This window comes from Balaenoptera ricei, chromosome 13 (assembly GCF_028023285.1).
Source record: "Balaenoptera ricei isolate mBalRic1 chromosome 13, mBalRic1.hap2, whole genome shotgun sequence".
Taxonomy (NCBI): domain Eukaryota; kingdom Metazoa; phylum Chordata; class Mammalia; order Artiodactyla; family Balaenopteridae; genus Balaenoptera; species Balaenoptera ricei.
The window spans coordinates 76,331,654-76,354,774 of record NC_082651.1 but is presented as its reverse complement, the minus strand read 5'-3'; the positions used below and the strand labels follow the sequence as shown (position 1 = coordinate 76,354,774).

The 23,121-nt window shown below is 40.9% G+C and overlaps 1 protein-coding gene across 6 annotated transcripts in view; it reads left to right on the top strand.

Annotated features, from left to right (window-relative positions):
* LTBP1 (latent transforming growth factor beta binding protein 1) overlaps positions 1-23,121 on the top strand; it is a 427,484-nt gene that overhangs the window by 144,313 nt on the left and 260,050 nt on the right. For all 6 annotated transcript variants that reach the window (XM_059943619.1, XM_059943615.1, XM_059943620.1 and 3 more), the window contains exon 4: positions 8,157-8,326. In XM_059943619.1, the coding sequence (XP_059799602.1) occupies positions 8,157-8,326 (170 nt within the window). The remainder of the gene's footprint in view (positions 1-8,156; positions 8,327-23,121) is intronic.

The window sequence follows — 23,121 nt, the reverse complement described above, 5'->3', positions numbered from 1 at the left end:
TTTTGTCTTTGATCCATTGGTTATTTTGAAGTTTGGTTTTTAGTTTACAAGTATTTGGAGCATTTTCTAAAGATACTTCTGTTATTGATTTCTAATTTAATTCTGTTATGGTCAAAGAACATGATTTTGTATGACCCAAACCCTTTAAAAGTTACTGAAATTTTTTATATGGCCCAGAATGTGTTCTGTCTTGGTAAATATCTTGTATGCATTTGGGAAACATGTGCTCTGCCCTTGGGCAAAGTGTTCTATGAATGTCAATTGGGTTAAGCTAGCTGATAGTGTTGTTCAAGTCTTCTGTATCCTTACTGATTTCTGTGTACTTGTTCTGTCAATTGAAAGGTACTAAACCTGCAGTTACAGCTACAAAGTTTTATCTATTTCTCATGGCTTTTTTTTTTTTTTTTTATTTAAGTTTTCGCTTCACGTGTTTTGAAGCTCTGTTATCAGGTTCACAACTGTTGAGGATTCTTATGTCCTCTTGATGAATTGACCCTTATCCTTATGAAATGATGCTTTTTATCCTTGATAATATTCTTTGCTCTGAAATCTACTCTGCCTGTTATTAACAGCACCACTGCAGCTTTTATCTGACTCATGTTAACATGTTACCTCTTTTTTCATCCTTTTGTTTTTAACCTATTTGTGTCTTTATATTTAAAATGGAATTGTTGTAAGCAGCATATACAACACCTGGGCGTTTTTATTCAGTCTGACAGTCTTTGACTTTTCATTGAGTTAAGACCATTTACATTTTTTAAGCACTTAATTTCAGTCCACTTCATTTTTTAAAAAATTTTTATTGGAGTATAGCTGATTTACACTTTGTTTTTTTTTAATCTCCCAAGCGCTATGATTATTAAACTTCACAAGAGGAGGCCTTGCTCACTGTGCTTCTCAGAGTCTCCTCTTCATTACAGCTCTTTTATCATAGTCCCCTCTCTTCTAGGAACTTGGGATTAGAGGGTTGGAGAATTCCTTGAATGTTCGCATGTAGCAGTCAGGTCCAGAAGGCTCTTCTAACCAGGGCTATTCCAGGGCACAGGGTGCCTCTGAGAGGCCAGCAATTGAGGTCAGACAGATGTCTTCAGAGGAGAATGTGACGGCTGTGAGAGTAGTGGGGAGAATTGTCGGTGCGGCCCTGAGCCTTTCTCCCTTGTTATCCCAGACAATTCAGGTCTGGCCCCAAATGCTTCTGACCTTGTTGGCATAACCAAAGCCATACAGTAGATGGGACTCACCTTCCTTAGAAAGCAGTTTAGTGACTGACCAGATCTTATTTTTGCATCGTGTCTTTATGGCACACCCTCAGCCCAATGCTAAGCAGTTTATCAAAGGGTTTTCTCCAACCACATTCTATACTGTTCCTTTGAGGAGTTCTAATAAAAATGATTATTTTCTTGTTCATCCCCTTACATTTTCAGTGATATTCTAGCATTCCTTACACCCAAGCCACCCAAACAACTTGAGTACAAGGCTACCTTCCTGTGGCCTTAATGGGGCTTCCAAAAGACACAGGTGGAAGTTGTATGTTTTTTTTTTAATCCATTTCTTCATTGTTGAACCTAAATTCTTGTATTCCTGGCTGCATCATTTCTGTGGACATCTTCATTGCTATTCCTGGAGGCCATTGGCTCTTTTACTCAGGTGTTCATTACACCTGTTCTGTAATAATAGCTCATGGTTACAGCAGTGTTTCTCAACCTCAGAACTGTTGACATTTTTAGCCCGATAAGTCTTTCTCATGAAGGACTGTCCTGTATGTCATAGGATATTTAGTAGCACCCCTGGCTTCTACCCACTAGATGTGAGCACCTTACCTCCAAGTCCTGATAATTACAGATGCCTTCAGATATTGCCAAATGTCCCTGGTTGGGAGTCAGATCACCCCAGTTAAGAACCACTGGTAAAAGAAAATCGGTTCAACTTGGTTGAGTTTACCATGTTTATTCATGATGACCACCAAAGCTCCCTTAATTTCCATGTCTTTCCAACATGCCCCCCAACCCCCAATATCTACCTTCTTTAATTTTATTTTTTCAATATTTTTTTGTCTTTTTCATCTCATTTGAAGCGTAAGACTTTTTGCTGGTCTGTCCCTACATTGATATTTTCAGTGTAATCTTTACTTTCTTCCTGTTCTCATGACTGTGTTTGCTTGTTTCATTTCACTTTCTCTGTGTTTGTTCTGGCATGCTCCAGCCCTCACTCTGTTACTGGAAATCTGTGCTGTCCTTTAGTCTCCTCATCAGCAGCCTTTTACCTCCTTATTTTTTTTGGTTGGATAGATAATTTCCTATGAATGAGGTTACTGAAAACAAACACTTGTCTCCCCTTACGTCTGTGTGTGTGTGTGTGTGTGTGTGTGTGTGTGTGTGTGTGTTACACTGCCTTGCGACCTCTTTCTAGAGGGAGGTTTTTCTTTGTCCGTCTCTGTGCACATTGTCTTTGCAGGAAAGAGCCTTTCTCCATAAAATCACAGCTTGCATTTCTTATTTACTTTGGTGCATTCTGTTCTTTGAGGAGCATTCACCCACACTTCTGAGCTACTTGAAACACAACCGGGGCACATATGACCACTTGAATTTTGTAAAGAGAAACAGGCCCTGAAAGACTGGAGGTGACTTCTCTGTGGCAGCACTGTTTCCTCTCCCAGTTTTTCTTCATCCTGATTATAAACCTGAGTGCCCTAATCATAGGGGAGAGGGTTTGATCATGTCAGACCTACCTTCTGTGGGAAACATTTTATGGCCTGTTGGAGGCTCCCTTCTGTGAGGTCCAAAGCCCTTTCCTTAAGTGGAAAGGGGCTTGGGTGTTGCCAGATCCTCCCACCCGCTCTACAGGTCAAATAATGGATTTAGTAGAAATATGGAAAATTTTAGTCCATTCTTGTGCCAAAAGTTGCCACTGTGAAGGCAGAAGTGTAAACAGTGTGTGACTAATCCCTTCTTTTAAGGAAAGAAGTTTTATGTAATTGTTTCCTTTCTACTTACAAAGATACAGAGGTTTACACAGATTCAAGTCTTCAGATGGCTGGCTGTACCCCTGACTTCTGGCCTGCTTCTCTCCTTTTCCGAGTGTCACCAGTAGAGCACCCATCAAGTGTTTCACCCCATGCAGTCCCACTCCTGTCACTATTAAAGTGGCAGTGCCGAGGGGGCTGGTGACCTACAACCCAACCCAGTGGCCTTTTCCAATTGCTTGTTTCCCTGCCTTTTCTGCAGCAATTTTCAGGTGGTTCTCTCTCCTTTCCATCTAGAAACTTTCTTCCACTTATCGCTTCTGTATCTATGTTATTTTTGTTTTTATCTCCTCTTGATTTTCTTTGTGTCCCCACCGCTAAGTGCGACTAGCCTCCAAGACTGTGTGGTTCCATAGTTTTTCTGAAACATTTTTGCCTTAGAAGAATTTGGCCTCTCTTGGAACATCACTGTTCCTAAACTCAGAGGCTTTCTGTATCTGCTCCCCAGAGATCCACCCCACATTTCTATCTCTAAAACTAACATAATTATCTTCCTCACACACTGGCCCCTTTTTTCTGACTGCCTTAACTCGGCACACCTCCTTGCCTTTACTTTTCCTCTTGGACTTGAACCAAAAATACCGTTCGAGTCAGCCAGGCTGGAAACCTTCATCATCACTTGACTCCTTTTCCTTTTGCTCCCCGCCACCCTTAATTTAATCCTCAAGTCCTATTACTCCTTCTGGTAGTGACCTCTGGCCAGTTCTAGATTTATTCCCTTTAAATGTTGTCTAAAAACTGCTTGCCGTAGGAGATGAAGATTCAGCTTATTCATTTCACCTCTTGCTCCCCACCCTTCCTCTCAAACATCATTGTTTAGTATTAAGAGTTTGTCTCTGCATACTCTACCAACACATTTAAACCTCTATTTCCTCTAACGTCAACCTCATCTTTCAAGGTTGTGAATGTTCTCTCATGACCCTCCATTTTGTAGGATGAGGGCAGTGGCTCTCCTCATCTTCCCTTCACTTCTCCTCTTCCAGAATTTGCCAACCTCCTCCAGCTAGGTATGTACATTTATATCACCTACGTTGGTCACATGGGTTGTTTCTAGCAGCTACAGCCTTCGCAATATTGTCTGTGGGTGTTCCACTCAAGGCGAAGCCAAGTATAGGGTGCTTAGGTTGCTCCCTCTGTGTGTCCATGGCCAACACCTCTGTGCTTTCTGAAGGAGTGTGTTCCTAGCATCAAATGGGAATGGATTCTCCCTTTTCCCATTCCATCAATTGCGTATATATAGTCAAGTTTCTCCAAAATCTCAATCATGTTTTCCATTGTCATGACTCCCCCTTTTCTCCCTAGGATCATTCTCCTGGAGCTCCCTGTCTCCTGGTTGCCTGGCAACCTTCCTTTTAGGGGAAATATGGGAAACCAATCTTGAAGCTAGGGGATCTCCAAACACCAGAATGAGAGGGCCTTACTCTGGGGGAGTAAGTTTTGTGGTTTGTACCACATAGTTCCATTCTTTTAGAGAAGAAGACTAATTTTTTTCCCTGATGGGGGGTAGAAGCCTGACTTTTGGATGTTCTCTTTGCTAGAATCAGGGAGAACAGCTGCCTTCACATGTAGCCTTCTTAGTGAAGACACCAGTGTTCAGCCCTACGTCTCATTATCACCCTGTGCTTTACTTGGTTTGAGTATCCAGAACATGTCTGTGGTCTCCTGGGAAGATGGCTTCCTCTGTGCCTGTGTGATTTTTTCCTACCAGTGTCCTTAAGCTACTTTGTGACCCATTAGGAGTCAGGAAGTCATGACATCAATGTAGTAGTTCAAGACTGTCATTTAAAAAAATGACAGGAGAGAACATTCGTGTCCTTTGCATAGTAAGGATAAATATACTATTTTGTAATACTTAGCTGTATTTAAAAAAAAATATGTATGGATGTGTACTGGATCTCCATGTAAAATGTGCTTCTTACTGTAGATTGAGATAAAAGAAGTTAAAATATTTAGGTATGGCTTCCTTCCTGCTACAACAGTCAACATTTCTCAGTCTGCCCTGCTCTCTTACAGATTTGTTGAAACTTTTCCTGTATGTGTTAATGGGCTATGTGAAACATTTTTAGTATCCTTACCTGTGCCGCACATCAGAAAGGATGCTGGAGCCGAGACCCTGAGGTCTCCAGCTCTGTCAAATGTGAATTTCTTACTTATGGGACTGAGTGGATATCCTGGGGAGTCCAGTGGAGTGGGGGAGGGAGGAACACTTGGGACAGTAGATGTTTGTCAGAACAGAGTACTTCAATATTTTAATGACTAATGTGGCTGTCCTATTACATAACAGCCAAATGTCAAGTCTGGATTTCTTTTCTTTTTTTATTCCTTACCTATAACTTTTAGGGCTTCTTTGGAGGAAGGGAAAATATATGGGTGCCCCCAAATCCATTTTGAACCAGGGGTCCTATAGTTTTCATTTTAATCTAATTTTCTTTAAACAGTTTGGTTTTCCTTTACAAAATTATTTATAATGCTATGACAGATCTGATTTTCACTAGCGATTGTTAAGCCTTTTTTTTTTTTAACGTAAAGGTATGGGGGAAGAGAGGAGAAAATCCCAACTGAAAGGAGATTTTTTTTTCTTCCCTGGGAGATAGGAAACACTAGATATACTTGAGTAAAAGAGAAGGAAAAGAAGAGTTAAAGAGCATATATATTTGTAAGGCTGAGAGATGGTCCAAAGTGGAAATAATTGTGAAGGGTGAAATTAGAGGAAAAGGTAGATGCCAACCATGAAGGAGGAAGTGAGGAAGAGAGAGTAGGATGGTGATTACACTTAATTTCTATTTGTGGAATGAGTGAGTGGACAGTTGCCTCTACTTGCCCCACATGGTGTCACTTCTCATGGCTTTGCTTCTCCATGAGGCCATGAGACAGAGTGACCTGTCTGTTCATGTGTCTTTGTGTCTTTGTGAGCACATGTATTTATTTACATCCTCGAATTGGAGGAAAGTGAAGGAGATGGAGGACGAGGAAGCACAGCTCTGTGTAGTTTCATATTTGCAATGTGTCTGTCACTTGTAGGATAGTTATAGTAAGACGTGGGTACCATTACCAGTACTATTACTCATTTCCTTTAGTTAATGATGGCTGAGGTTTGTTACTCAAGTTCTAGACCTGGTACAGCTCTCTTGTTTGTTCATTACCTTTTTGTTATGTTTAGGGAAAAGGAGCCCACACACACATGTGCTTTCAGCTCGTTTCTTGCTGCTTCTCACTTCTGTGATTCAGAGGGGAGAGAAAGGGAGGACCTCAACTAGAAGGCAGAGCCCACCATCACCCTTATCTGGCTGTGGTCAGAGCAGGAATTAGTTGTAGCAGCTTCAAGGTCTCTTGGAATGCCGGGCTGTCCTCTTCTGAACAGGAGTCAGCCCGTACTTCTCTCAGCAGGTCCCAGTAGTATAGTGACGGGGTTGACAGCGTAGCTGGGGAGCGAGTTGCCCCTGCGATGAGGAGGAGGGCTTCCCCTTTCCACAAGGCAGACAGAGCAGCCTTGTGGTTCTTAGCAGTCACCACCAGATGTGTCCGGCTGTTTCACTTTCTACTTCATCCCAATCAAACATACTTAAAGTTCAAACCAACACTTACATCATCGAAACAAAAGTGTTTACAATGTTAAGCTTTAGGCTTTTAGTAACTTAAGTCAGTCATCCAGTGACGAAGAGAATGCCCTTCCGTGGCATTGCGTCTGGGAAAATATAGGCGCGAGATGTATTTTCCTAGGCTTTCCTAGGACTACAGGGCTGAACGTAATAGATTTAGATCGCTGATTGGCTAAGAGGGAAGCACCCTTAATCCCAGCCTCTTCTATTTGTCTCTCATGGATGTCTTGTCTCACAAAATAGCTCATCCATCCCAACCAGAATGAATCCAATAGGCTGGATTTAGTCAAGATTCTGCTACTGCTTTTGATGAGACACTGTGTGGGTGTTTTTGGTGGCTTGATGATTTATCTTTCTTACTCTCCACCCGTGGTGTCATTTCTTCCTCTTGTTCAGATAGTCCCCCATTAGGGCCAGTCTTTTGGGAAGATGGTTGACTAGGCTAAACTCATGCTAATAAGGTGCCACAAAACCCCAGTTATAGTATGGTAGTTTGGAAATATTGTTCGTTGTAGATGGCTTTAACGTGTCACAGTCAATAATATTCAAGATTACAGCAGAGGGCAAGTTTCTTTCCAGAGGCTCAGTTTGCTGCTAAAAGGGTCTGTTCCAACAATTTTAATAGCAAGTTTGCATTTTCCATAATTAGTTGGTATATCTTCTTTATATTCTACATTGTTTGTCTTGCTTAGTGAATGATTTCAATTCTGTCCCTCAGGGAGTGATTAAATCTGGATGAAGGCTTATTTTAAAGTATACAGTACATGCAGCAGTAGAGAACTGTCATAGAAGAGAAAAGGGTTCAACCAGAAGGGTGAAAACACAGTAATCGAGTTCAGGAGTCCTCAGAGGTCTTGACTCCTGTCATTGGCAAAATTATGAGATTGTCGTAAGTTATTATTCTTATTATTCTTAGAGACTAGTAATTATGAAACACTTAACCTAAATAGTACAGTTTTAATCATTGAGATACAGCATGAAATATTAAAATAACTGTTAACTACAATGTTATGAGTGTGTTTTTTCCCCATGATCATAATTTATATTTCAAAAGATTATAAAATTTTTTTCAGTTTTTGTGTGTTCAGATTTTTACAAGAATTTTTTTTCTTAGCCCTGTGCAGCAGATATTCCATGGTACAGAATAGGAAAGTGAGGCTCAAAGAGGTTTAATACCTTCCTGATATACATACCTGTTCATGTATGTTTTTGTCTTAAATATAACTTGCGTGTGTTGCATGAGGGCTCATGGTAGCTGTGCTTTCAGTGCTTTGATAGACTCCGTCTGTTGATGACCTGTATGTCCTTACACTTCTTGACTAGACAGGCAGAGTCCCCTTTATGTTGGAGGTTTCCAAGGGTAAGGTGTTATTATTTCTTAATATGTCATGACTACAGTATTTGAAGGAAAAAATTAGCCTTGCATGAAATTTTTATGCTCCTTTCTAAGTTTAACTGATCTCTTATTCTTTCCTTCTTAGTTGACTTTAAAAGTCCGTTATTAATTTCCTTATCCTTACTTTGTTTCTTTCCAGAGTGACACCCCTTTCCTCACAGAATGTGATGATTCATCATGGCCAGGCCCAGGAATATGTGCTCAAGCCCAAGTACTTTGCAGCTCAGAAGGTGATTTCGGGAGAGCAGTCTACTGAAGGTTCATTCCCTTTAAGATTTGGACACGATCATGTGGCAGCACCTTTTCAGTGTGAGTATGTCCTGTCAGTCATTTTTCTAAGTTACAGTATCATGCTTTGGAAACACTTCGCTCTGTAGATGGCTTTAATATGTCACAGTAGATGAAATTCAAGAATCATTTTTTAAAAATCCGTACTGGTTCCTGAAACAACCAGACAGCAATATGGTTTCCTTCTTCAGAGGAAAGGCAGTTTTCCTGGACATTGCAGGATCTGAAGTGACTTGCCTGTAATACTGTTTCTGCAAGATGGCTCCATTTCCAAGATATACTTGCTCTAATTTTCTGTACAGTTGTATGGCTGATATGTTTACATTGATAAAATATTTTCCTTAGTGAGCTAGCCAGGACTTATTCTTTGTGAGATGTCTGCAGTGTCCTGCATTACCCTCCGAGATTTACCTACAGTGGATGTTTTCATGTTAGGAGGGCAATGTTTTTAGTATATCGGTTCCATGGTGCGGCAGGTTTTACTGAGTTTGTAAAGAGCTCTTGTATCAGTGGCCAGCTTGGTTAATATCTCACTATGGGGGAGGTTCAAGGACAAGCCCTGGCTCAGAGGGTGGGGAATGTGATGATTTGTGGGTTAAATATTACAGAGTGTCTGCTGGCAGCATCTGGAGAAAACGTTCTTCAGTGAGGCGGCAGACTGTTCAAAGGGGAGAGCTGGATACACAGGCTCCTTCCAGCAGCTTTCTGCTCTGTCTCACGTTGATGGATGGCCTGCGCCATAAGTAATGAAAGAGAATGCCAGTTGTGAGGTTGAAAAGGACTGTCTTTCACCACCCAGAGTAGTGCGGAGAGCTGAGAGAGAATTCTTACTACTGTTTGGCACTTCAGAAGTCTGTGTCTCTATGGGCTTGATTCCTGGGGACCACCTCCACATCCCAGAATTGGCCATTGAACAAAAAGAGTAGCTAATATAAGGTATGTCCACTCCACTTTTCATCTTTTGAGAAAATTGTGCTCAGGACTTGAGGCTGGACCCCAGAGCAATAGCCTGAGGTGATTTATTGGGATGATAAGGGAAGAATGGAGAAATTGTGTAGATCATCTCCTTGCCCTTTAGAAAGGATAGCTTTCAAGTGATTTGCAAAACAATAGATGTATCATCTTGTTTTTAAAGCTCCTTTGATTTCAGTGCTTAATAGCCTGTTCTCTAGAAATATTCCTAAGTATATAATATTTTTCTAATCTCTAAAAATCTAGAGGTACTACTATTTCCTTGAAGCTTTATGTAGATCATATTTTATAGAAGCTCTCCAAAATTAGAATGTGATGGGAAGAGTTTTTGAAAGCTTATGATCATACTGATAAAAGAATTCTGAATTTCATGGAGGTGTCAGGAAAAGATGGTTTGGGAATCTCTGGTATTAAGACTGGAGACTAGTTTAATTTGCATGAATATCATCTAGAGCAGGGGTCTGCAAATTTTTTCTTAAAGACCAGATAATAAATATTTTAGGCATTGGGAGCCAAGATACAAATTGAGGATGTTATATATAGGTACGTACATAACTATTTAAAATGTAGACATTTAAAAATGTAAAAACTCTTAGCTAGTAGGTTGTTTAAAAAAAAAAAAAAGGTAGCTGGCTGGATTTGGCCCATGGGCTGTAGTTTGCCAACTGGTAATCTAGAGACTTAGTTTCTCAATCTACTAAAAAGACAACCTATGGAATGGGAGAAAATATTTGCAAATGATGCGACTGACAAGGGGTTAATATTTAAAATATACAAACAGCTCATACAACTCAGTATCAAAAAAAAACCCCACCCAATCAAGAAAGGGGCAGAAGACTTAAACAGATATTTTTACAAAGAAGACATACAGATGGCTAACAGACACATGAAAAGATGCTTAACATCTCTATGAGAGAAATGCAAATCAAAACCACATTGAAGTATCACCTCACACCTGTCAGAATGGCTATCATCAAAAAGTCTACAAATAACAAGTGTCAGAGAGGATGTGGAGAAAAGGGAACCCTTGTACACTGAGGATGGGAATATAAATTGGTGCAACCATTGTGGAAAACAGTATGGAGGTTCCTCAAAAAACTGAAGATAGAGCAACCGTAAGATCTAGCAATTCCACCATATGATCTAGCAGTTCCATTCCTGGGTATGTATCTGGAAAAAATGAAAACACTACTTTGAAAAAATACATGTGCCCCAGTGTTCAGTGCAGCACTACTTACAATAGCCAAGATATGGAAGCAACCCAAGTGCCCATCAACAGGTGTTTGGATTAAGATGTGGTGTGTGTATATAAACAATGGACTATTACTCAGCCATAAAAAAGAACAAAATACTGCCATTTGCAGCAATGTGGATGAACCTAGAGAATTTTATGCTTAGTAAAATAAGTTGGACAAAGACAGATGCTGTATAATATCACTTAAATGTGGAATCTAAAAGATAATACGAATGTATATACGAAACAGACTCAGAAGGAGGGAGGGCCAAATTAGGGGTATGGGTTTAATAGATACAAACTACTATATGTAAAATACATAAGCAACAAGGATATACGTATAACACGGAATTACACCCATTGTCTTGTAATAACCTATAATGGAATATAATCTGCAAAAATACTGAATCAGTATGTTGTATACCTGAAACTAACACAGTATTGTAAATCAGCCATGCTTCAATTGAAAAAAATCAATCTGCTGAAAATACATAGATCTTGGACCTGATTGACTGGTGCCTGGAACAGGACAATTAAACCAAAAGATGCTCTAGAGGCCCTGTGTGTAACGTAAGCAGCTGTTCTTCAGTGTCACTATTCCCAGCAACCCACCCTCCTCCCCATGATGATTCTCAGACGTAGCTCCACTTGGTTTGGAGGCAGCCAGAAAAGCATGAACTACCAGGACACCAGTTGTGTTAGATAAGTCTAGTTTCCTTTAATGTTAGAGTGACATGCCACACAGCGCTGGGGAAAGTAATGGATGTTACTCCTGGTTGCTTATAGAAAGTCTTTTGATACTGATGGAAATAACATTTTCACTGGATGACCCATTAATGGCCATGCGGCGGGACTGAATTGCATGAATCACCATGAGTTCCTCAAAAAGTTAAACATAGAGTTACTCTATGACCCAGCAGTTCCACTCCTAAGTATATACTCAAGAGAAGTGAAAATGTGTGTACACAAAAACGTATGTACAAATGTTCATAGCAGTGTTATTCACAATAGCCAAAAAGTGAGAACAACCAAACTGCCCATCAACTGATAGTAGATAAACAAAATGTGGTATATCGTGCCATTGGCTGTTCAGCCACAAAAAGGAATGAAATATGATACATGCCACAACGTGAATGAACCTTGAAAGCATACTGAATGAGTCCAGGTACAAAAGAATCCAGATCACATATGATTCCATTTTTATATGAAATGTCTAGAACAGGCAAATTAAATGAAATATCCATGCAGACAGATAGTAGATTAGTGGTTGCTGGGGGCTGGGGAGAGCAGGAATGGGGTGTGACCATTGATGGGTAAGGAGTTTCTTTTGGGCTGATGAAAGTGTTCTGGAATTAAATGGTTATCATGGTTGCACAAAGTGTGAATATGGTAAAGCCATGTTATGTTAAAAATAACACAAAAATACTTAAAAATTATTTCCCAATAAGTAGTTATAAAAGTTTCAAGGAATGGAGGTCACTGGTTCTCTCAGAAGTGCTAAGAATGGTGTTGGGTAGAGGGGATCTGCTTTATCCAGTACCTCTTTCGGTAATTTGTAGGAAAGATTTGACTATGTAAACCAAATTCTGTTGTGGTTGGCTTAGTAGTGTTTTTAACCTAGAGGGAGGGAAGTTGAAATGACATGATGATAACATTTAAAGGCAATCTTATAAAAACAGTCAGTTCAGATTATCTTAGTATCTGCTCAGGAGCAGACCCAAATATCTCACACCTAAAGAGATTATTTCAATACAATGCACTAGAAAAAGATCTTGAGGGTAATAAGTATCCATTCCAGACTATCTGCTATTGTGCTGAAAATACCATGGGACGCTTGATGATATTAAAAACAGAAAATAACATTTCTATTTTGGTCCATGGTGGAAGGATTTTTTTATCATCAGGGTTAATAATGGAGAGCTTCTTAAGGTAGAGTGTGGAGTTACTTATAAAAGAGAGCTTTAGGATGAGCAGAAATATCCCTGTAGCTGAAATAGTTCCCTAGACTACTGATTTGCAGGTTATGCAAAGAGTCCTAGAGCTAAGAAATTGGAGAATCTCTGAGTTGAATATTCACCTGCTCCACTTTTTTTTTCTATTACCTCAGTTTAATATTTGGAAATTTTTAGAAATGTAAACTTTTATAATTGGATTTCTCATTGCTAATTCCAGTGGTTTTCCTCTCAAGGTGGACTTAGCTTTTAAAAAGGTTAATTATATTTTAAAGTTGTCTATTGAAATCTTACTTCAGATTCAACAAAGCCAAAATCTTAAATTTCAGGAAAGGCAGACACCATCTTTTATATGCTACCTTTCTAAAGTTTCTAAAATTGATACAAATCAGACTCTTAAAAGAGTTGCTAATTTATCTCCTGATGTCCTGAGAGACGTGAGAGAGTGATTGATTATTGGCATTGAGAAAATATGATACCGTTCAGTTATAAAAAGTTAGGAGAAGCCCACTTTTAATTTTTACTTAAATTGTTAAACATAGGCTTTCTGCTTAGGTAAACACCCATAGTGGTGCAGGAAACACATACACAGCCCCATTAGGCCGCTTCTGACAGAAGAAAACCTTATCGTGCCTGCACTGGGACCCCAGGAAACATCTTAGCCCTGGATCCTGTGGTCTGTGCTGACCCCTCCCAGTGCTTGCAACAGGCCAGTCGACTCAGCTTCTGCTCCCACCCTCACCCCCCCGACATGAGTCATGGGCTGACTGGAATTCCTGGCTCTCCCCCATTTGAAGATGCAACAGCCCTCCTCAGCAGGTCTTAGGTTTGAGAGGGAGGCAAAGAGTCCATTGAGCAACTCTGCTGCCCAAATCCCTGCAGCCCAGTTCTGGCCTGACCTCAGTCCATGTTCCCATACTCTGAAGAGCACGGGCCCTTTGGGCACACGAGCCTTCCTCTTTTAGTGACACTACGGTTGAATGTGCTAGCATTAGCCTTCAGGCTGTGTTCACACTGCCACTGAGAAGCATAAGACATGAAAGCATCTCAGGGTTTGATGGCAAGTGTTATATCTCCCCGGGAAAAAAAAGTTCATGTGTCTGGAGTGAAGATTTTCTGTGGTTGCAGACTGACAGAGCGAAGATGTTACCATTAAAACTGCATCTTTCTGGTTGTCCTGAGAGAAGAGAGTAGTTCTGCAGAAGGTTAGAGGACACATCCAAGATTTTTGCTTTAGCAAAACAAATCTGAAGTTGAAAGGATAGGCAGGCAGTATTTGGCTTAGGCTGTTGTGCTTATGCCAGCCATTTCAAGTAGGTGGGCAGGAATACTCATTAAAGGCTCGGACGCACTGTGCTATTTACAGAATCTTCACAGGGAGGGAGTCCGTGGTGTAGTTCAGAGCACCCACCATAGATGGAAGTGGGCTTTAAGGAAGACCAGATTCAACCTCCACTCACTGGGCCTTTGCAAAAAAGGGGAGAAACCGTGGAGTGGCAACTAGATGAAGGCAAATGTAGATGTCATAAGTACAGATGAGAAGAATTGGAACCAGGTTCTTAAGTGCAGGATGAATTTGCAATATGGATACCTCCAGAGGAAGAACAGTTTGAAAATGCGGGTGAGGAAGAGTCTGGTCCTGAGAACCACCCTCGCCTCATTGGGGTGTTGAAGTTTAAAATATGAGTGATAGGAAGATCACTTGTGTGAAGAGAGAAAAGGGAAGGGGAAATCAAGTGTGCTGGCAATCCTAGTTCTCTGAGATGCCCTCTCTGTTAGTTCCTGATTGGTTGGGAGCCCCACTAGGGCAAAGCTTTGCAGACGGACAAACTGGGCACTTTGGAGGAAGGAGAATTCCGTAGACTTAACATTCTCCAGCACTCGAAATCCTTCCCTGCGTGGAGATTACCCTTAGCTTGTCATGTGCAGGTAAGTGTGTCTCGAGGGAATGGCCCCACACCAGTACAGCAAGTACGAAGTGACAGTGGAAGTTGTACCAGCCAGAAACGATCTTACATGAAGCTGATGCAAACTAACAAACGATTTAGCATTTAAAAAGGATACTCGGTGTGAAAACATACTGCCTTGAAGAAGGGTTGATAGTAAAGCTCTGTGCCTTTTCCCTTGTAAAATCAGCAAGTTCCTGGAGCTGCTTGGTTATCCCCACACAGTGTTGTTTGGGAATCAGGACATTGAGCCAGTTTCCCAGCCATATGGCAATGTGGATCTTAGCACTAAGATGGCCAGAAGAAAATCACCCAGTCTTCAATAATTTCTGGTAAAATCCTTGTTGGCCTTACAAGCCTAGACAGCAAAGCATCAGCATACTGGGTATAAAAAAATGCTTGAGAAAGCCTTCTGGTGAATGTGGGTGAACACCAGGGTTTTGCTGAGTTGATGTCCTTAGGAATTCAGGTTCCTTTGAAGGACAGAGTATTACCTATTATAGAAGTTGTTCCATGTGTGGTCTTGCTGTGGCCGCTGGGCCTCAGTTGGAGGGGCGAGGGCAGGTGGTTTATTTTATCCAGGGGTTGTTTGGTCATATCCCAGTCCCGGAAGGTATGTGGATGTGAACTTCTCATCGCCTGATTACTCACGCACAGTTCAAGATAGCTGGGCAGTGGTAGGCATGGATTGATTATAAATACTGCCCAGAAGCTTATCCAGCAATATGAAAACAGTGGAGGAAAACCTAGAGTGAGAGGATTATGTAACCTAAATTCCCCAGTGGGCAGCTTTCCGTGCCAGAGAAAGAGGCTTTAAACCCAAAGGGCCCAAGATTTCATAACAAACCAATCCAAGGATATTTCTGGGTGTTGAGACTGAGTTCAAGATATTGAGAAACCCTATGTGGCTCCAGAATATTCTGTGACCAAACTGTGATATTTCTAAGGAAAAATATAACACATGAATTTACAGTTTGCCTGAGGGAAACTGCAATGCAACGTTTTGGTAGGAGAAAATTTGAATTTGAAAAAACATGGTGCCTACTCAGCCTTAGGATTTATTTACCAGAAACTGAGGGCTTGACTTGATTTTTCTTCTAAATGGGGAAATAGCTTCTAGAAAATTAATCATCATTAGAGTTGAAATGATACTTTTGATACAAAAGTTCTGCTTATGAGATGTTACAAAAGGAATTAAAGTAGAATGCTTTGTCTTCTTGTGGGTCAGTCTCCTTATAGAAAGGTCCTCTTAGCATTGAAAATGATGGCCTTGTGGTGAATCTGTACCCACGTTGTGGAGGTAAAGACCTCAGTACCTTCTTTGTGTTTTTGTATGACATTTCTTAAAGAAGTTTTTGTGTTGTGATTATCTACAATTTTAGTTGTGCATTATTTTTCAATATTGACTTAGTATTAGCGTTTGATGAAATTGTACTTAAGCTGAAAGCCAGCTGTCCTTGTTCTCCCTTGCTCCTCCCAGACAAAGGTAGTAGAAATTAATACATGGCTGGAGTAGGAGGAAAACCTTTCTTCCCTAGGAGGTAATTGCTACATGGTTCTATGTGAGTAATTCTTCTGGCAGGCAAACTTTAAATAATGAAATATGTGTATATACACATAAACACACAAATATATTCAATCAAATACATAAATGTGTATTATTTAAAAATTTACTTTTTTGGAGCTCCTTATAGTATCCATATAGCAAGTATCCATTAAAAAAGTTTTCTTGTAGCCCTAACTGTGCTTCACAAGTTTCTCTCAAGGTACCGGTTTAACTAAATGAAAACATTTGAGGTAGGCAGTGGTTGCTCTTGTAAAAAAAAATCATAGATATTTAAAAATCCTTGTATCCTAGAAACAGATTTGGAAAGCTTTGCTGAAAGCAAGCAAGCATCATAGAGCAGGTGAGAGGGTGTTAGTCATAGTTTCTTTTGGTTGATGGCCTCTGGGCTTCTTATGTGGGATTGGGCACTCTCCTTTAACAACGTCTGGAACCCCACGCACCAGGCAGCTGTGCTGCTTGTTTTAATGATCACCATTTAACTGCTCCAGGTGCATCTCAGGATCGCTCTTTCCCCAGCAGGGATCATACTGATGAAATGAGTCAGAATCTCTCTTAAGGTGTTTGTAAGTTAGAGCTAAGCAGTACACAACTGTAACATAAGTGAAACACCAGCAGAAGCAGCCAGAGAGAAGCTTTCTATCTCATTAATGTATATAAGAATGAAGTTCATCAGCCTTTTCTGAAAAGCACTGGGGACAGGGCAACTTATAATGGGGTGCTACAAGTACTGTGGGTTCTCAGCATCTTTGCAGTTACTGAAATGTGCCCTAGTCTCCATGAGGGCTGGCTGTCCCTGGATCTTCTTGGGGCTTTTCTCCCTTATTGCTTCACGCAGCTTTACCATATCATTCCATCACTCCAGATAACATGCACCCCTCACATTGTGTTGTGGACGGAGACTCTGGCTAACACGTGTTCTGTTTGTACCCGTCCCTCTAACAGCTGCCTGTCCTGACATCTCAGAGCATCAAACATTGGGGTGGGCTTGTGATGGATAGAGAGTGGATGGCTCAGTTCTGCCATTTCCTCAAGACTACTGAAACACCTAGAGAATTGTTCTGCCTGGCCTGCTTTCAGTAGAACCTGATGTGTTACCATGTTTATGTCTGAGCAGCCATTAGGATTTTTAACAGAAGCATTCTTGGGTCTCAGGGATTCTTGCTCATATGGAATGGAGAATGTCCAGTTTAGAGTTTGTTAGTGAGTGCGGATAGGAACACTTTCAGTAACACTTCCGAAATCCCATTATACCTTTTATTCGTTCATCATTATTTTTAGTATGGGTTTTCAGGCAACCACAAAGCGGGGCGGGGGGGGTAGTGTGTATAAATTCATAGCAGACATGCTCTGCCATGTCTTGAACCTGGAAATATAGCGAAGTTAGAGGCCTCTTTTTAAAGGAGTTTAAAGAATACTCTTAGCAGAGAAAGTGATTCATAATGTTTCTTGTCAGAGATCCCAGTTTCCAAACCACACCTTAATATACCTCAAGAACATGCAATACATATTTAACAAACCTGCTCTTGGTGTTGTAAATTATATTCATGTCTCTGAAGATCAGGAAATTTGGACATAGGCTCATTTACATTCTCCAAAGACACTGTGGATTCAATCCTGGTCTTTCTCCTCATCTATTTAGCACTTACCATACGCCAGCCACAGTGCTAATTGCTGCATACGCATTAATTCAGTATGTTACATTGTAATATTAGTATATTGTTATTCTTTTTTTGAAATAAATTTATTTATTTAATTTTTGCCTGCGCTGGGTCTTTGTTGCTGCACACGGGCTTTCTTTAGTTGCGGTGCGTGGGCCTCTCATTGCAGTGGCTTCTCTTGTTGCGGAGCACGGGCTCTAGGCGTGCAGGCTTCAGTTGTTGTGGCACGTGGGCTCAGTAGCTGTGGCTCACGGGCTCTAGAGCGCAGGCTCAGTAGTTGTGGCGCACGGGCTTTGTTGCTCCGTGGCATGTGGGATCTTCCCAGACCAGGGCTTGAACCCGTGTCCCCTTCCTTGGCAGGTGGATTCTTAACCACTGCGCCACCAGGGAAGCCCATTAGAACATTGTTGGACTGTTTAAACTGTTACCCTACATGTTATGCATGTATTTGTTAGGAAGCAAAAATATAACAAGGTATAAATTGCCAAAACAAAACGTGTTCATTGAAAAGATTGCCACTTTAGCTCTTCGTGTAAGTTCCTTTCAGGTGAGTCCAAAGTCAAAATTTGACTATATTTAAAAAATTTGTCAACTTTATTGTACGTAGGACTTTAATGATCTTGACACATTTAAAAAATTATCTGAATACAGAGCTTCTAGGAGGAATTTTTTTAACAAAAATAATCCAAATGCAAAATAAGCCTTTCTAATCGGTGGGTTCCTATTGCCGTTTAAGATCCATTTCGATAGCTTTCAAACAAAATGAAGCAATCAGATCTTACCTGGAAACTGTGTAAGAACCAAAGTCCACAGTAGAATTTTACTTTCTTCTAGAGTTTTTAGTAGTAATTATGATCATGAAAGCAAACATTTGGAGGTGAAATTTTCCCATATTTAGAAGCTCTTGTGTGTTTTGCTCTGTAATTTATCACGGAGTAAGTGTTGCTGCTCATTTGAGTTTTCCCTCTAAGAGCTGACTGTGTGTAATGATAACCTCTTGAATTTGCATATTTAACAGCTTATGAATCATATTCATACAAATTATTTCATATGGCCCCTGCCACAGCCTTGTGAGGTAATGGGTTGGATGGCTTTATTCTGCAAGTCTTTGTTCTACTCTTGATTGCAGGATTGGGAGGGTGGAGCCAGAGGGTGGTTTTACTGTATCCCATCTTGTTGAACCTCTCTCCGTTTCTTGGACAAATAAAACTCTTAACACTTATTCCATAAGACTGTTTGTTGTAAGAATGAAGTGAGATGGCATGTGACACCTAACATGCTGCCAGATACATAGTCTGGGCTCCATCTCTGTTAATTTCCCTCCTTCATCCTGACCTTCCCATATGTGCTCCATCTTCATTTCTCACCTTCATCCCAACCTTTCCAAGTGCCTCATGTCGTGTAATTTTCATAGTACTGCTCATTAAAAGTGTGGGAGAGGCACTGGGGTTTTGAGGAAAGAGCAGGGCTTGCATTGAACTCCCAGCTTCTACCATTTCCTAACAAAATGACCTTGGTCAAGTTTCTGATGAATGTCTCTGTAGCTTCCTAGTCTGTGAAATGGCTATGAGCGTAACTTACATGGCCGTGGTGTGTATTTGAGCTTTGTAGCTTAGTAAGCGCCAGTGCATGTTTCATGGGTCCATCAGTCACGCAGACAGTGCTCTGTACATTTAGAAAGGCCCATATATACTATTTCTAGGTTCTCAGAATCTAGGCAAAAAACAAAGTGGAGAAGAAGAGTGTGTGTGTTTATATTATCTATTGCCGTGTAACCGAGCATTCCCAACCTTAGTGGTTTGAAGCAACAAGCATTATCTTACAGTTTCTGTGGGTCAGGAATTGGGAATTACCTTAGCTGATTGGTTCTGGCTCGGGTTCTTTTATGAAGTTTCAATCAGGGTATCAGGGAAGGGCAGCAGTCATCTGAAGGCTTGCCTGGGGCTGGAAGATCTGCTTTCAGGATTGCTCAATCACATGGTGATTGGCAGGAAGCTTCAGTTCTTTGTTGCGTGGGCCTCTCCTTAGACTCCTCAAGTATTCTCACAGCATGGGAGCTGGCTTCCCTCAGAATGAGTGATCCAGGAAAGAGAGTAGGATGGGAGCTGCAGTGCAGTGCCTTTTATGATCTAGTCTCTGAAGTCACAAACTATCACTCTGCTTTATTCTGTTCTTTAGACATGAGTTGCTGAGACCAGTCCAGGCTCAAGGGGAGGGGAATTGGACATCATCTCTTGAAGAAAGATGTAGCAAAGAATTTGTGGACACGTTTTAAAACCATCAGTGTTCAACAGGAGAGACATTAACTTGATGAGAGTCAAAAGGGAAAAGTTGAAAATGAGTAACCTAAAAAGAATTAGCTGACAGTTGAAAAACTTACAATGTGTAATTACACATCAGTAATTCATTTTTTATTGGCAACTAATCATTTTTCAATTTTATTTATGACATGATACTGGAGCATATTTAGATATAATATGACGACTTTGAGAAAAGCGATATTTAGGCTGAAATCTTGCCTAATGGTGAGATCTATTGAATTTGGCAGTAATCCCTTGGGGAGAGTAGCTGGGGCCATTTGATGGAGTCATTTAAAAACTGAGCCAGGGAGAAATTTGTGCTGGGGAAAAAAGAACTGACAGAATTGGTGTTCTGCAAGCATGGATATCCCTGATTCTATAATTCTAAATTACTTTAGAGATTTAAAAAATGCCAGTTTTCTTCTATATAACTAATGGCTTCAACAGTTTTTTCTTTCAGTTGAATCCATCAAACTTTGGAGGAGTTTTGATAGTTGCACAAATATTCCTATGTTCAGCTTCCTTAGTGCTTCTCAAAATAAAAGGCATTCAAATTTCTAATATTTTGTTTGTACTGGGTTTTCATTACCTACATGAAAGAGTTGGGATCTCTCAGAGGCACATCACTGTATCTACTCCTGGTCTGGCAGCTCCAGTAACTCAGAATGCCTGTCCAGGGCACAGTAGGTTTTGGTTTCCTTCTCTATCCTGTCTTTTCACTTTTTCTTTCAAGCAAATTTAGGTTTTGTAAAGTGTGTAACAGGTCGTTTTCTTCCTTGTGTCTGCCTTTAATATAAGAGGGAAATTTCCCAGCCCCTTGTGGAAATAGTAGAACGTTGGTGGCATTCAACTCCTTTAATGTTTTTGTGACTTCCAGGTATTAGCTGTTGGAATGAAAGTCACTTCTCTGCCCTTTGCTTTGTCTGTCTTCCCCTGTATTCCCAGCCTGAGTTCATTTCCTCCCCCTGTGTTCTTTCCCATGTCACTCCCCTCTCGCCACATACTCTTTCCCGTTCCCAAAAAGGGAGAATCACCAGGTGGGACGTGTGTTAAAAATAGCAAAGGAGGATGAGAATACAAACTGTTTTCTTTGGCTTGATTGAGGCCAAGGGAATGTTGGAGGAGAGAAACATACATAAATAGAAGTATGTGCAAAGAGCCAAGAAAAAGTGGAAGGTTGGAATGTATGGTCATGCCTAGGTTGGTGAGAATCGTGGATGGGAGTGAAAGGATGAAAGGTAGAGAGAAAGGAGGAAAGGTTTTCTGGGGGTGGGGGGGAGGAAACTGTGTGAGAAGGAGGCGTGTGAGTGAGGATCGTTGGACGGTCCTGCCTGGCTGATTCCCTGGCTGTATGTGGTGTTGTTGCTGAAGTCGAGGCTAGATTGGATGTAGGTGGGCAGGAGTCTTCATTTCCTTTGAAGGAGTTTGATTTTGTTGGAAATATTTGCTTTAACAATTACATAGACTAAATGGAATCCTATTTCTCCAAGCATATAGTAGAGATAATTGGGGACCCTCATGGGGAATGGCCCCTACTCTGTCAAGCTTGTGAGTAAGTCATGAAATTTGTTCCTTGGTACACACGCAGCCCAGTAGATATGGATGATTTTAGTCAGACTTGCTTCTCCATGTGCAAGCAGACAGATGTTATTTATGGAAATGGTGAGCGATAGACCGATAACAAGTGCCTCCATTGACTTCTTTTTGGAAAAACAACAAATGTGGGGATAAATAAAACCTAATTCTGTTCTAAAATTAAGGGATAGAAAATTCGAATCATGTGAAGCGTGTCTAGCCCACTGCTTCTGTAAGGAGCCCACACAAACTGGCCAGATTGAATGAGTGTTAGAGATGGAAGACAGGTAAGTGTTTACTGCCCTGCAACTTGTTCTTTTGATTCAGAGACAGTGCTGAAGTCCTTCTCTTAAGCCTCTTCCGCTGCCCTGGCCACAGTGTGGAAGCTAGAGAGTTAACGCTGCAGAGAACGCTGACATAGGTTCTTTGAGGGAAGTGGAGACTTTTCACATGAAAAAGTGCGTCTTTTCAATGGTATTTATCCCTCCGGAGGTGAACTCTTAGAGTAACATCTTGAACCATGATGCCAAAAAACTCCTCTAAAAATCCCTGGGCAAACTTATTTAACCCTCGCCAAGTGTGCTTGCCACAGTTGTCAGGATTCTAGATCCAGGCCGTGAATTACACTCTCAATTCCGAATTGAGAAAGTGGGTATATTGTGCTCCCTCCCGTTATTCTTTATTACTTTTAAACACAAGACACATTAAGTCTTGCGTTTCTTCAACTCTGCAATCACAGCATCTCAAATACCACTGTTCATTCTGGAGGGGCTGGTGCTCTGGTATTAAGAATTAGGAGCAGAGGAGAGATTTTCACATGCTCTAGATGGGGCTTTTTAAAGTCATGTTGAAGAAAACACCACGGGACAGTGGCCTGCTACAGTTGTAGGACACCAGAACTGAGGAGGGTACCCCATGAAGTATGCCTGGTCAGTTGAATCCCCTCAGGGTCTATGATGTTAAAGAAAAATATTTTACAGAAAAGGTCAGAAAATGAAAATGTCAGAAAGGCATCCGTTTGTTTTGCTAGTTCTCTACTTTTATTACCAACTATATTTTCTTTCCCCAAATATACTGGGTCAGATCCTGCTGGGTGAGTAAACTACTTATTGGGTAAAAGTTAGCTTCTTTTGACTGTAAAATATATTATACCTTGAAACATATTTGATTTTGTTCCAGGGATAAAAATAGGACCTTTTATTATATTTCTAGAGAAGAGAGCTTAGGTTTGGTATTTAAAGAGAGAAAACTCCAGGGAGAAAAAGGAAAGATTAAAACAATTCCATAGTCTCAAGGTGTGCTTTTTAAAGTCCTACTGGGGGTAGTGGAGTCAGGCTGGCAGGGCAAGGTTGAAGTTGAGAAAATGTGCGATTCTAGGTGAAAATCTTTTTTTTTTTTTAATTAATTAATTAATTAATTTATGCCTGTGTTGGGTCTTCGTTTCTGTGCGAGGGCTTTCTCTAGTTGCGGCGAGCGGGGGCCACTCTTCATCGCGGTGCGCGGGCCTCTCACCATCGCGGCCTCTCTTGTTGCGGAGCACAGGCTCCAGACGCGCAGGCTCAGTAATTGTGGCTCACGGGCCCAGTTGCTCCGCGGCATGTGGGATCTTCCC